Source organism: Chenopodium quinoa, unplaced genomic scaffold, assembly GCF_001683475.1.
Source record: "Chenopodium quinoa cultivar QQ74 unplaced genomic scaffold, ASM168347v1, whole genome shotgun sequence".
Classification (NCBI taxonomy): Eukaryota; Viridiplantae; Streptophyta; class Magnoliopsida; order Caryophyllales; family Amaranthaceae; genus Chenopodium; species Chenopodium quinoa.
In genome coordinates this window covers 272,070-286,621 of record NW_018743448.1, presented here as the reverse complement: position 1 = coordinate 286,621, position 14,552 = coordinate 272,070, and the positions used below count along the sequence as shown (strand labels likewise).

The 14,552-nt window shown below is 34.8% G+C and overlaps 1 protein-coding gene across 2 annotated transcripts; it reads left to right on the top strand.

Moving 5' to 3' along the window:
• Window positions 1-2,938: 2,938 nt before the first annotated feature.
• On the top strand, window positions 2,939-14,370 carry LOC110739227 (ABC transporter C family member 14-like). 2 transcript variants are annotated; one of them, XM_021919684.1, is made up of 13 exons: window positions 2,939-3,254; window positions 5,368-5,437; window positions 7,486-9,632; window positions 9,825-10,145; window positions 10,395-10,481; window positions 10,583-11,230; window positions 11,410-11,574; window positions 12,275-12,569; window positions 12,668-12,882; window positions 12,993-13,298; window positions 13,383-13,446; window positions 13,548-13,787; window positions 13,886-14,370. In XM_021919684.1, the coding sequence occupies exons 3-13, from the start codon at window positions 7,554-7,556 to the stop codon at window positions 13,984-13,986; spliced, it is 4,521 nt and encodes a 1,506-aa protein (XP_021775376.1). In that variant the 5' UTR covers window positions 2,939-3,254; window positions 5,368-5,437; window positions 7,486-7,553; the 3' UTR covers window positions 13,987-14,370. The 2 variants fall into 2 exon arrangements, with proteins under 2 accessions (XP_021775376.1, XP_021775377.1); XM_021919685.1 differs by lacking the exon at window positions 5,368-5,437.
• The last annotated feature ends 182 nt before the right edge of the window (window positions 14,371-14,552 follow it).

Below are 14,552 nucleotides of genomic sequence, written 5' to 3'. Positions count from 1 at the left end.
CCGGCTGATTGCTAACCTAGGTCGTGCCAGATGCTTTTGAGGTCTCATTTTCAAAAAAGAAAGAAAAAATGCAAAAGCAAAAAGAATAAAGGAACAGACGGTTACCTGAAACTTAAGTTCTGAAGGAGAGCTTGATCGAACAGACGCCTAACAAAAGCAGTCGGCCTGTCAGAAATAATAGGCTGGTCAAAAGTTGCAAAGTGTCAGAGCTCAAGTTCAAGGGTCCGAGAGTTCTCTTGAAAAGTTCGCAAATGTGAACAAAAGACTTGGTCAACATGCTCTTATATAAGGCAAAAGGAGAATGCGAAGGGTCGCCTCCAAATTCAAAAAACGAGCGGGAAAAATGCTCGGCCCGTCATAGGGTGACACCTGTAGCAGGTCGTCGCCTGTTACAGGCCGACACTTGTCACAGGTGACATGTGAACAGTCACGTGCCACTTGTGAGGGGCAAATGATTAGGGGATTTTCCCCTACCAATCATCACCTGACAAGTGGACCATTCAGGCTCTGCCAAGTGTCCGCCACATGGACCAATTGGAGCCTGCCACGTGTCAAGTGTTGATCAGTCCACCTTGGACCTCTTATGCTACGACACGTGGCCTCCCCCATGCCAAATGGGAAAACTGGCCACCTAGGCCCAAAGTCTTGTGGAAGCCCAACCAGCCCTAGGTTGACCTAAACCTAGGACTGGCACGCATCCCAAGGCATATAAATACCTTCATTAATCCTCATTAATGGGGGGTGAAGAACATTAATTACACTCACCTAAACACTTAGATCACTCCTCACCTAGAGGAACCAGATCTCCTAACCTTTACTTTTCCGCACTATTCACTCCTCATACGCGTTCTAACTTGATCGTCGGAGGCGGAACTCCCACCACAAGGAGTCTCCGTTGTTTTGCAGGTACAGACGGAAGAATACCAGTCCCGGAATTGTAACTCTCCCGCAGGACATCAAAAAACCCCGAAACAGAAGATATCATAAAGAGGATATTATCAAAATAATAAAGGATATCATCCAACTCATAGAAGATACTCGTATCATAAAAACAATAGAGGATATAAAAAAAACAATAGAGGAGATATCATCCATCGTATAAATAATATTATAGACACAATACATGATATCATCCAACTTATAGAGGATATCGTCCAACTTATAGATGATATCATCCAACTGATTATAGATGATATAATCTACACAATAGAATTTATTTTATAAAAATAATTAAAAGGTCAACAATGGCGGAACCACCATTGAAGGTCCCGTACTAAGCTCGTGGGTGTAACATAACATGCTCATTTCTCAACCAACATACATGCATTTGTTATCAAAACGCTCACAATTCAACATACAATCGCATAGGACAATCAATTTCAACAATTATACATCACACAAGAAAGCTCCAAATCGATTTCTTTAGGCATTTTTCGAAAAATCCGAGAATCTCAAGCAATTATCAAGCCAATTTAAGCATAAATCATGGACAAATATAATTAAAAAAATCTTTATTTTCTCTCTCCTCTCAATTCAAGCATAAATCATAGACAAATAAAATAGAAGAATTTAGCAGAAAGTTGAAGAGAGAGAAAATAGGGGTGGGTTAAAGGTGAGGGAGGAGAGAGAAAGTGAAGTAGGATAGCATAAATCATAGACAAATAAAATAGAGGAATTTAGTAGAAAGTTGAGGAGAGAGAAAATAGGGGTGGGTTAAAGGTGAGGGGGGAGAGAGAAAGTGAAGTAAGATTGAGTGGGAGTAATGTTGGTGGTGGTGAGTGGAAATGAGGGTGTGCGAAGTTTGTATTGCCGTATAAATAATAGATGGACTGACGAAATATTTGGTTAGTCCGAACTGACGCAATAGTTTGCATAAATTGATGGCCTTCTGAATATAACTCTTAATAAAATATTTATTTACAAAACTACAAATAAGAAGTATGAAGTACAATATTTTCTTTGATTTGCCCCTTGCTTCGTCTTCATAACAAACATTTTCAATATTCCTGTATCTAAGAGACTAAGAGTTGGACAAAGACTGTACAAGCGTCCCGTAGGAGACTAGGAGTGATTTTACCTTGTTCTTGCATTAATTAATATTCTTTTTGTTTTTTTTACTGTCTTCGTACTTGTTTGTTTTAGGTGTTTTCAAAGCATTTTAAACACAAATATTTTTAACCGCGTGTTGGGTAGAATTTTTAAAATTTGATATTTAGAAAATAATTGTACAATGCAAATTGAGAAAAGTCTATTAAGACCTCAATGAACTTAGAGCCTGGGTATATTCAACTTTTTAATTATGTTTAATAAAATTATATACTTTCCACTTTTTTTTTTTAAATATTACTTCAATTATTCTTTGAGAAATAGCTTTACCACATCAATATATATTGAAGATTCAAAGCCAAGACATGAGTTTGTAGTGCCTCCTTCTAAAAACTAAACTACCCTTGCTATCGTGATTAGTCAACCAATACATTTGCAAATTATTTTATTGTAAACTAAACTTAAAAGGAAAAATTGACGCCAATATTCTCAACTATCGGCCCTCTTCTATAAAAGGTCGAAACTTTTGATTAGCTCAAGACAATTCTAATTGTGGGGGTCTTTCCCAAAATGGTCTCAATTTATGTAGAAATTTGAGGTTAAAATTGACAAAAAATAAATAAAAATATCTCGATTTATGATCAATTCAAGATTTTTCAAAATCTTAATCGAATGAAAATGTTGCATTTAAATTAAAAAAAGAAGGGGAGGGGGGAGGGGGGACTCGGAGTAACGAATAAGTGTAAAAAGTCAGAGTATAGCTTAAGGAGTAATAAGTAAAAGCATGGTAGAAAACTAAACACGTGATTCATATATCCAGTTAATTTAGACAATTCTCTTCAAATGATAGAGAGTATAAAAAGAGATTACTGAACACCCTTACAATTAAACAAAGCACAACAAAAGAAGTCTTCTCTTTTCAGTATTCATTGCTGTCGTCCAAACAATACTTTGAGCCATAAAAATTTGACCACGTCGTCGCTACACTTCTAATATTGCAACTTTTTATTAATCAAATTCAGTCCATCTTTTTATATTTATTATAAGTCCACATTTTTATAAATTTATTTAAGCCTTCATTTCTCCACCTCTCCTTCTTTCTCTTCTCCCTTCTCTCTTCTCTCTCCTTTCATTCATTAATTTCATTAACACTTGCAAAACACGAGTTATTTGTTTGCAAATTGCTTCACTTAATCATCCTTATTAAGGTTAGTCATTTTCTCATTATTATTTCTCTTTATTTCTACGTACTACGCATTTATTTCCTCTTATATTTCCTTCATTTTTTTTTTTTTTTTTTGGCAAGATTATATTTCCTTCATTTAGGTTGGTATGATGATATGATTCATATGATATCCTTTTTTGGTGTATATCACGCGTCTATGGTTTACTACATGTCTATGCTTAACATGAATGTAATTTTTTTAGTTCCTTGTTTAAATTATTATTCTAAAAATACAATCTTAAAAAATTTACACAGCTTGCACCACTTAAACAAGTAATAAAATTTTCTATTTTATACGGAGTACGATATATATACAGCACCTTTTCTATTTTGAGTAAGCGAATTACTTATATATACTTTTATGTATACATTTATTTGCTTTGATTTAATTTTCCTTTAGCGGTAGAATTCGTGAATATATTTGTGGGGCAATTTGGTATAATAATAAGGAAAATGTTATACATAACCCTTAGGACTATATATAAGCATTAAATACACATTATAAAATCGTATAAATTTAGAAAAATTATTAATAATAATAATAATAATAATAATTTATTTGTTTTTAATGTTTTTGAGGGGATAATTTAATTTTAATGTAAGAATGAAGACATAGAATCTTTCATCGGATCCCTCACTAATCCGGTAATTTTTTTAAAAAAATTGTACTCGTATTTTTTTTTTTTTTTTTTTGGCAAGAATAATAAAACTGTAATGCGAGTACTGCAATTATGTTTACTGGATTTGTTATTAATAATTTGATTTAGTTTGATTTGATTGGTCGAGGCCCTATGGTCTATGGAATCGTGGGTAAGGTCAATTTACTGTTAGATTTCATCCACGTGATTTTTTTGTTCCTTTTCCCCAGTACTCCGTAGAATATTACGAGTACAAAATACAGAGTTTAGGGGAGTAAAAGTTTATACGAGTTAACACCATTAGTTAATTCGTTACACTACTATTGTTTCAGGATTATTGTGTTACACTTGAATATTTTTTGTCCCTACTACTCCATGTATGATAATTACAATAAAAAAGTAATTATTTTTACTAGTAGATTAATTTGAAACAAATCGAGCTACAAATATTTTAAGTTTTACATTGACAAATATAAAAATGAGCAATTAGGATCTATACGGCAGCAGTGCAAGTAGTACCGGTAGAGTTGTATTCTTACAGTCCATGTTTAGTATGAAAAAGTTCTCTGATAAAGTATAGTCGTAGAGGATTCTAATCACTCTATACTCCATAGCAATCATTTTTTTAAATTGTCAAATTACAATCAACCTTAAAATTTACGATTTATTTTCCTAATAAATTTTTTTGTTTTAAGTAAAAGTACCACTATTAAATATTCCTAAAAAAAAAATCACTATTAAATAACTCCATGAGTTTTGACCAAAATGATTTGGCGACTCGTTTAGCCTCTTAGTTATTCAACTTTTTTTTTTCCCTAATAAACTAATTTTTTAAAAATTGTTGTGAATAGAAAATTATAATAAATAAAAGTGCTAACTATTCATTCGTAAAAGATTAATAAAAAAAAAAAAAAGAATAAAAGTAAGAATTAGGACAAGTTATGTTCTCCTTATTTTCACTTATTATAGTAGTTAGATATAATAGGTTCTTGAAACACACACTCTTAATAAGAGGAAAACGAAAAAAAAACTTAGGACACACTAGTCAAATCTTGGCTCAAATTTAGTAAGAAGTGATGCTTATTTTATTACTAGGTGATTTACACAATTTAATAGGTGGTTGTTTTCAAATGTAGAATAATAAAATAGTGGTTGTTGGTAAGTCTTTATCACCTTCTAAGCTTTCTTCATTTTTATTATACTATGTACTTTCACCGTTATTATTTGGAAGAAACATATAGGTACATGAATTAAGTTTTATGTAATTATAATTATTATTATTATTTTTTCCCCTCTTGTATCAATGTTACCCATGCAATTAACTACTCCAGACTTTACTATTATACACATACACCACCGTCAGAACCACGATCACCCCACCGACGCTTCTTTCTCTCTCCTATTTTTAAGTGTGGTGGGAGTGAGTGACTTGAGCTTATTTTATTGTTTTTGTATCAGAAATATGAAATGGGAGATTCAAGATTTGGAAACGTGACTTTTCCGTGACATCAGTTGTCAACGAGTTGTGGTATGAATACGTATCAGATCTCTGACTATTCTTGAGTCTGAATTAAGTCCAAGCTTAAACAAGTTGGGTCCAAGCTTAAATCATTTTTTGACATTTAAGTATTAAAATATTTTTTGTATAGACTTAAAATAAGCTAGAATATAAAACAATGTTATAATTAATTAAACTAAATATTTGTTTGATCCGTGTAAGAATTAGCTTCTCATGGAAAAATGTATATGTATATGAAGTACGGAGTATATTTTTTTATTTTTTTTTTAAAGTCATGGAAAGTTACTTTCATCTATAAAGCATTGTTTATTGACACTTTGACATTTGTAATTCATGGAAAATATAACAGCATATTAAAACAACAATCATATATGAATGACATTAATTTTTTTAGAGCCTAGTAGAATTTGATCCAATAACTTTGAGTAAATTAAGCCGAATTAAACTTTGTTATTGTTATTGACTCTATACATTGTACGAGTACAATGGAGTTTTTTTACTCGTATCATTGTACCCATATCTAAAACAAAGTACTCTGTACAAATTATAAATCCTTTTTTATACAATACTTCTCATAAAAATCTTCCATTTATGTTAATTTTTTTTTTACCAAAAGCTTTTAATTTCTTCCGTTAGTTGGGTCCATTAAAGTTAAAACCCTTGCATTCTCTTCCGTTTTAGGTTAGATGTTAAACTTTGATATCTACGATATTCACATATCTCATTTTTACCGTAGTTTCTGTACAAGCATATAAAAATACGGAATAAAACTTATAGTTTATAAAATGTTTTGAGTTTTATATCAATGTATATTTTCAATTATCAAATTTATACGGAGTATCATTTTTACAAATACGGTAAATGATTTAATGTTTTAACATTGTTCTTTATAGGAGTACTTTTTTTGGTGGCTCTGTATTTTTTTTAATTTTACTAATTTTGGAATTATTTCCAACATCTTCTTACAAAATCTCCTCATACGTAAGATGGTCTGGAATCCTAAAATGATCATTTTAACCACCATTGATTCCCCTCAATTAATTCTCTGTTTCGTCAATTAATTTTGGAAACCTTATCTTCTGCTCTGGATTATATTCTCTCTTTTGGCGGGAAATTTATTAATTGCTTTTGGCCGATTTCGACAGCTTATTGCTATGATTTTCCCTTTCAGAATTTCTTAGGTCTTTATCCTTCATTCTCTTTGTAGCGGTCGGTATGACAAAATTTTGTATAAGCCGAACTTACAATACAAATAAATATAAAGTATTTTTCTTAAAGTTTCTTTTAAAGGTCATCCCTTTACCTTTTTTTCTATTTTTTTGTAAGTAACAAAATTTTTTCTAATTTAAATTATTACGGAGTATAGTTTGTTTCACGTAAGACTTGCTACCTCGCCGAGTTGGCGGGGTGAAAAACTCTATACTTTGCCCTTAGTTTGAATAGAATAGTCTTGAGGGTCATTATCTACAGCTAGATTTCATCCACATGTATTTTGGTCACTATTTATTGCATACATCATTTTCATTCAATCATGTCTTTATTAATAGCCAAATTTTATGTTCATATATAATGCAAGTAGTAGAAAAGGGGCCAAGTACATTATACATATTGTATCTCCGAAAAAAGTTGTTAGGTGGCCCTTCTTTTTTTTTTTTTTTTTTTTTTTTTTTTTTTGGCATCATTATGATTTATGACCCCTATACTATTTAATGAGATGATCAAAGTGAGCAGGGAAAAAGCTATATTTTGGTGACTAGCTCTTCTTCTTTTCCAGCCTAATTCACTAGATTTGTTGGACACCCACAATACCAAAAAAAAAAAAAACCAACTTTAATGCAAATATTGGTGCTTTTAATATTTTCTGGTATCAAATCAACTTTGTTACTACTTGTTTAATGCTTAGCTTGTAGGATTAATACTCCCACAAATTTAGCAAATTGCCTAAAAGTTGGTACCCTTTTGCCTCATAAAATGGAATTCTTTTGAATCTAGTTTTATGAGTTTTTGTTAATTTATTTGGTTTTGTTCATAATTATTTTCCTAAACTTTTTTCACAGGAAGTTGAAGTCCTGCATTGATACATGAAAAGTATAGAAAGCTAGCAACTTTGTGAAGGACATTAAAGATGTCTTCCAATTCTTGGATTACTAATCTTTCATGTTCAAATCCTTCATCACAATCATTGTTACAATGGGTTAAATTCATATTACTTTCTCCATGTCCTCAAAGAGTTCTGTTTATTTCTGTTGATGTTATCTTCTTGGTTACCCTCTTTGGTGTATTTTTGTACAATTTCATCTATAAGGTTGTCTTAGGAAATCGCCATGACTCGAGCAATAGGAAGAATACCACAGCTACGAACCGAGCTCGTGTTCAGACAAATGTTTGGTATAAACTATCCATCATTGTAACAACTTTGTTAGCATTTGCTTATTTACTTGTTGCTATCATAGCTTTTGGTAGTAAAACTCATGATTTATCTTGGAACATTGTGGATAAAACATTTGGGATTGTTCAAGTATTGACTTATGTTGCAATAGTCATCTTGATTGCTCATGAGAAGAAGTTTGAGGCATCTAAGCATCCACTCTTGCTTCGAGTATATTGGGTTGCTAGCTTTATAATCTATGCCTTGCTTGTTGCTTCGAGTTTGATCCGTTTTATTTCTTACAATGGAGATGTTGGATTTGATTATTTGAGGTTGGAGGATATAGTTTCCTTTGTCTCTTTCGCTCTTGCAATTGTTCTTCTTTTGATTGGGATTAGAGGGTCAACGGGAATAATGGTAGCAAGACATGAGGCAGTAGACAATGGAACTTCATTAAGTGAGCCACTTTTGGAGAAACAGACTGTAAGTGGTTTTGCTAATGCTTCATTTGTATCAAAGACCTTCTGGTTTTGGATGAACCCTCTACTTAGTAAAGGATACAAAACACCTCTTACGGCGAATGATGTACCATCCCTTTCACCTCAACATAGAGCTGAGCTAATGTCTGACCTCTTTGAATCCAAGTATCCTAAGCCACATGAAAAGTGCAAGAATCCGGTTAGGACTACCCTTTTAAGGTGTTTCTGGAAGGAAGTTGCATTTACAGCTTTCTTAGCAGTTATTCGAGTTTGTGTCATGTATGTTGGTCCTGTTCTTGTTCAGAAGTTTGTTGATTTTACTTCGGGTGTGGGAAGCTCTCCCAATGAAGGGTATTACCTGGTCCTCATCCTTCTTGTTGCAAAGTCGGTTGAGGTATTGACTTCACATCAATTCAACTTCAATTCTCAGAAGCTTGGGATGTTAATTCGTTCAACCCTCATCACTAACTTGTATAAGAAAGGGCTAAAGTTGACATGCTCGGCTAGGCAGGCTCATGGAGTTGGACAAATTGTGAATTATATGGCTGTTGATGCTCAGCAACTCTCTGATATGATGCTGCAGCTTCATGCTGTTTGGTTGATGCCTTTGCAACTTTCTGTGGCGTTAGCTCTTCTCTACAACTATGTCGGTTTAGCTATGGTCACTGCATTTATTGGAATCATTGGAGTTTTACTGTTTGTTTTCTTTGGCACTAAGAGGAACAATAGGTTTCAGTTCAATTTGATGAAGAATCGTGACTCTCGAATGAAGGCTACAAATGAGATGCTTAACTACATGCGAGTGATCAAGTTTCAAGCTTGGGAAGAGCACTTCAACCACAGGATCCAATCATTTCGGGATGCTGAGTATGGTTGGCTAGCCAAGTTCCTGTACTCCATAGCAGGCAATATTGTGGTGATGTGGTCCACGCCTGTATTGATATCCAGCCTTACATTTGGCAGCTGCATCCTTTTAGGAATCCCGCTTGATGCAGGGAAAGTTTTCACCACTACAACAATCTTTAAGATGTTGCAAGAGCCAATCAGGACTTTCCCTCAGTCTATGATTTCAATATCACAGGCTATGATTTCACTCAGAAGGCTTGATGATTTTATGATGAGTAGGGAACTTGCGGATGAGTTGGTGGAGCGAGTTGAGGGCTGTGATGGTGTTACAGCCATACAGGTTGATGATGGTGTCTTTAGCTGGGATGATGAAGGTGGAGAGGAGTCACTGAAAGATATAAATTTAGACATAAAGAAAGGGCAGCTTGCTGCTATTGTTGGCACTGTTGGATCAGGAAAGTCATCTTTGCTTGCCTCAATTCTCGGTGAGATGCACAAAATAAGTGGAAAGGTATATTCATTAATCTTGTCTTTTTCTCCTTGCATTACTTGTTAAGCATTTATGTGTGCTTTGTAGTGACACTGTTAGATTTTTTTAGCTTTACTTTCTGTATACAAAAGCTAAAGTACTGCATTACTCGGACAATATACTTTGGAAGGCAAATGTATATATGGTATAGCTGATTATATTTCCTTACTGCAGGTAAGAGTTTGTGGGACTACAGCTTACGTAGCACAGACATCTTGGATACAGAACGGAACCATTGAGGAAAACATCCTGTTTGGTTTACCTATGGACAGGGAGAAATACAAGGAAGTTCTGAGAGTTTGCTGCTTAGAGAAGGATATGGAAATGATGGAATTTGGGGATCAGACTGAGATTGGAGAACGTGGCATCAATCTCAGTGGTGGTCAGAAGCAACGGATACAACTTGCTAGAGCTGTCTATCAGGACTGTGATATTTATCTTCTTGATGATGTCTTTAGTGCTGTTGATGCTCATACTGGATCAGAAATATTTAAGGTTAGTGATATTTTAACTTGATAATTATTTTTTTTCTTGAAGTGTGTTTTTCCTACATTATCATTTGAGGTTACTTGTAAAGTCAAGTCCGAGTACAAGGTTTGAAATTGTCTGAAAGGGAGTCTTGCAGTATTGTAGACCAGTATGTAATTGAGTTTTAATTTTACTCACCGTTATTTTTCTTTTGATTCAAAACAACTGATGCCGGTTCTTCACTACAATCTGATCTTTTCTGCTGATCCACTGCAGGAATGTGTAAGAGGAGCTCTGAAGGATAAAACAATTATTCTTGTGACTCATCAAGTGGACTTTTTGCATAATGTTGACCTTATCATGGTGAGCCATTTCCTTGCATCAAATCTTCAGGTGTCTGCAATGCTCCATAATATAGCTCTATCAAATTTTTAATGACAATTTTTTTTTTTTTACCTGAACAGGTCATGAGAGACGGTATGATTGTGCAAGCAGGAAAATACGACAAACTTCTAGAAGCAGGCACAGATTTTAATGCACTTGTAGCTGCCCATGATACATCTATGGAACTTGTTGAAGCAGGCAGTAACACTGAGCTTTCAGAAGATTCTACACAACAGAAATCTCCTAGAGAATTAACCACTCACAGCAAAGGTAATGGCGTGAGCAGTTCTTTGCAAAGATCTAAGTCAGATGCAACACAGAAATCAGAAAAGGGAGATGCTATGCTTATCAAAGAGGAAGAAAGAGAAACTGGGAAAGTCAGTTTACGTGTGTATAAGGATTACTGCACTGAGGCTTTTGGATGGTGGGGTGTAGTTGCGGCTTTGGTGTGTTCTTTTTCGTGGCAAGCTACTGTGATGGCTGGTGACTACTGGCTGGCTTATGAAACTTCTGAAAAGCATGCTTCTTACTTTGACCCTTCTTTCTTTATTAGTATCTATTCTATCATTGCCCTGCTTTCTGTTGTATTAGTCCTAGTAAGATCCTTCTTTATCACTTTGTTTGGGCTGAAGACAGCCCAGATTTTCTTCTCTCGGATCCTCCGCAGTATTCTTCATGCTCCCATGTCATTTTTCGATACTACTCCTTCAGGAAGAATTCTAAGTCGGGTATGTTTTATTTTAGATTTATTTTATTTTCTTCATATCCTTTTCTTTTTCCATAATAGTCATTTATATAGCATTCAGATAGCTCAATTGTCCTTACTTTTTCTTTTCATATTATCCTCTACGTCAACTGCCAAGTAGCGTAATACTGAGTACTGATTGGAACTTCTCATTGCTTTCAGGCATCCAGTGATCAGACCAATGTCGACATTCTAGTGCCTTTTGTTTTGAACCTTACAATTGCAATGTACATAACACTTCTTAGCATCATTATTATCACTTGTCAGTACGCCTGGCCAACGGTGTTCCTCTTGATTCCGCTAGGGTGGCTGAATTTGTGGTACAGGGTAAGAGTACTAGCCCTTCTTTTGAATTTTGATTCTTTTATTTTGTATTTTTGGAAGCAGAATATTAAGGAAAGTTGTAAGTAATGGTCAGAATAATGGTAGCAGGAGATATAATCTCATAGTTTGATTGAAATCTGCGAATGGCTAACTCACTTTTTTTCAATATTATAGGACTTAACTCATGTTTGACTTGGTTGGCCAAAGCTTGCTTATTTGACCTCTAAGACATTAATTAGTCCAAATATCTATTGTCTTACAATGAGGTTAATAAATTTTCACTAAAATGATCATTGTTCATATATTTTAACTATGATATAATGATAAAATGATATTGGTTTAAAAACAAAATTTTAGCATACTGATGTATTTGATATTTGATTAGGAACTGATGCATTTGATAGGCCTGAAACTTTGACATTAGTGATGTATAGATTGAGTAGCTGTAATTTTTTTTTGAAGACGAAGCAAAGTAAATTATATAAGTTGCCAAACTTAAATTACAGTTTTCTTCCCACCCCCCCCCCCCCCTCTCTCTTCTATCCTTATCTATTGCCTTAAATCATGCAGACAAGAAGATAATTGTTCTTTCATGATTTCACTTGATGAAATCAGTTGGGACTTCTAATCCTATTTTAACCTGCATAAATTTCTACTAGCCTTGAAGCCTTGTACACTGTACTGAATTATGTTTGATTTGCAGGGATATTATCTTGCAACATCACGTGAATTAACTCGCCTTGATTCAATCACTAAAGCACCAGTCATCCATCACTTCTCAGAAAGTATTTCTGGCTTCATGACAATACGTTGCTTCAGAAAGCAGGATAGATTTATTCAAGAGAATGTGAATCGGGTGAATGCAAACTTGCGCATGGATTTTCACAACAATGGATCAAATGAATGGTTAGGCTTCCGTTTGGAACTGCTCGGGAGCTTGCTCCTGTGCTCATCAGCCTTATGTATGATCCTGTTGCCTAGTAGTATCATTCGACCAGGTTATTACTAACTTCTGTGCACATTTTCCCACTTTTTTTTCTTGGTAAATCCATGCATATTCTAAATAGGGATGCTGAACTCTAATCGTGCTTTTCAGAGAATGTCGGTTTGTCACTATCGTATGGACTGTCCCTCAACTCTGTACTGTTCTGGGCTATGTATACCAGCTGCTTTGTAGAAAATAGAATGGTTTCTGTTGAGAGAATAAAGCAATTCACCGCAATCCCATCTGAAGCTGAATGGAAAATCAAGGACCGCCAACCTCCTCCAAATTGGCCATCTCAAGGCAATGTTGAACTCAAGGACTTGCAGGTCAGCTAGTTCACATGCCCATATTTTGTATCTTTAAGCTACAAAGAATTTGTAGCTTGACCTTGATGCTCCTTTACTTTATTCTAATCGAGAGTAAATTATGTTTACAGGTTAGATATAGGTCCAACACTCCTCTTGTACTGAAGGGAATAACATTAAGCATTAGAGGGGGAGAGAAAATAGGCATTGTTGGGCGAACAGGAAGTGGAAAATCAACTCTTATTCAAGTGTTTTTTAGGCTTGTTGAGCCCTCAGCCGGGAAAATTATCATCGATGGTATTGACATCTCAACACTAGGCCTTCATGATCTTAGGTCTCGATTTGGGATCATACCTCAAGAACCTGTTCTTTTTGAGGGGACTGTGAGGAGCAACATCGACCCCATTGGTCAATATTCAGAGGAAGAGATCTGGAAGGTAAGATCAACTAAATGCTGCTCTAAAAATGTTCCTTGCTTCTTTAAAATCTTGCTGACTTTTGTTTCTTTATCTAATTCACAGAGCCTTGAACGATGCCAACTTAAAGATGTAGTGGCTTCCAAACCCGAAAAACTTGAAGCTCCAGGTATAGTGTTTTGATTACAGTTATATCATGAAGCTTTTTGATTCAAAGCAAGTTTAAACTGGGAAGTAAATAATTTATTTTTGTTTGGGTCAATATAACAGTGGCCGATAATGGAGAAAACTGGAGTGTAGGGCAAAGGCAACTTCTATGCCTAGGTCGTGTGATGTTGAAGAAAAGCCGGCTTTTGTTTATGGATGAGGCAACTGCTTCTGTAGATTCTCAAACAGATGCAGTGATTCAAAAGATCATTAGGGAAGACTTTGCGGCTTGTACAATCATCAGCATTGCTCACAGGATACCGACAGTTATGGACTGTGATAGAGTTCTTGTGGTAGATGCAGGTAACGATTCTAAGCTCATTTGACTAAAACGGTACCTCACTACAATAAAGTATGCTCAAACAATATTATAACTCTGAAAAATAAATTATGTCTGACAGGATTAGCAAAAGAATTCGATTCACCAGCAAGGTTGCTCGAGAGGCCATCAATTTTCGGAGCACTGGTACAAGAATACGCTAATCGCTCATCTGGTCTGTAGTCTTCACTCTGAAATCTCTACTACAGCCATGCATTATCATTGGGATGATGAAACTTCATCCTCTGCAAATGAATGCTTACCGTTCTGACTTCTGAGATAACGTTGCTTATGTCTTCTGATGTTCTTGAGCATGAAGGTGTTTTGATCAATAACCGCTGAAGATGAACATCTCAAAAGGCCATTTTGTGCTACTGCTGCTTTTTGGGATTGGGGGATCAATTATACATATTACTAGGTAGATTAATAGATTAGAAATTCTTGGAAGAGATATATAGCATATTTTCTGTTCTTCTTGTGAAAACTTTCTTCAAACAGACTAGCTCCATTTACTCCATAAAATGCTCTTCTGATTCAAATTTAAAGTCTATGTGCCTTATTTTTGAATTTCTCATTTGGTTATATTTGTAAACACAAAGTTAATCAGTTTCTGATCAGAGAGTGAGGGGTAGCTCAATTGGTAAGAGCTTCCCTCCCGGTTTCAGGTGATCCTGGGATCGATTCTCATCCCCGCCCTAGTGGTTCATATGAACCAAAAAAAAAAAAGAAAAACAGTTTCTGATCAATTG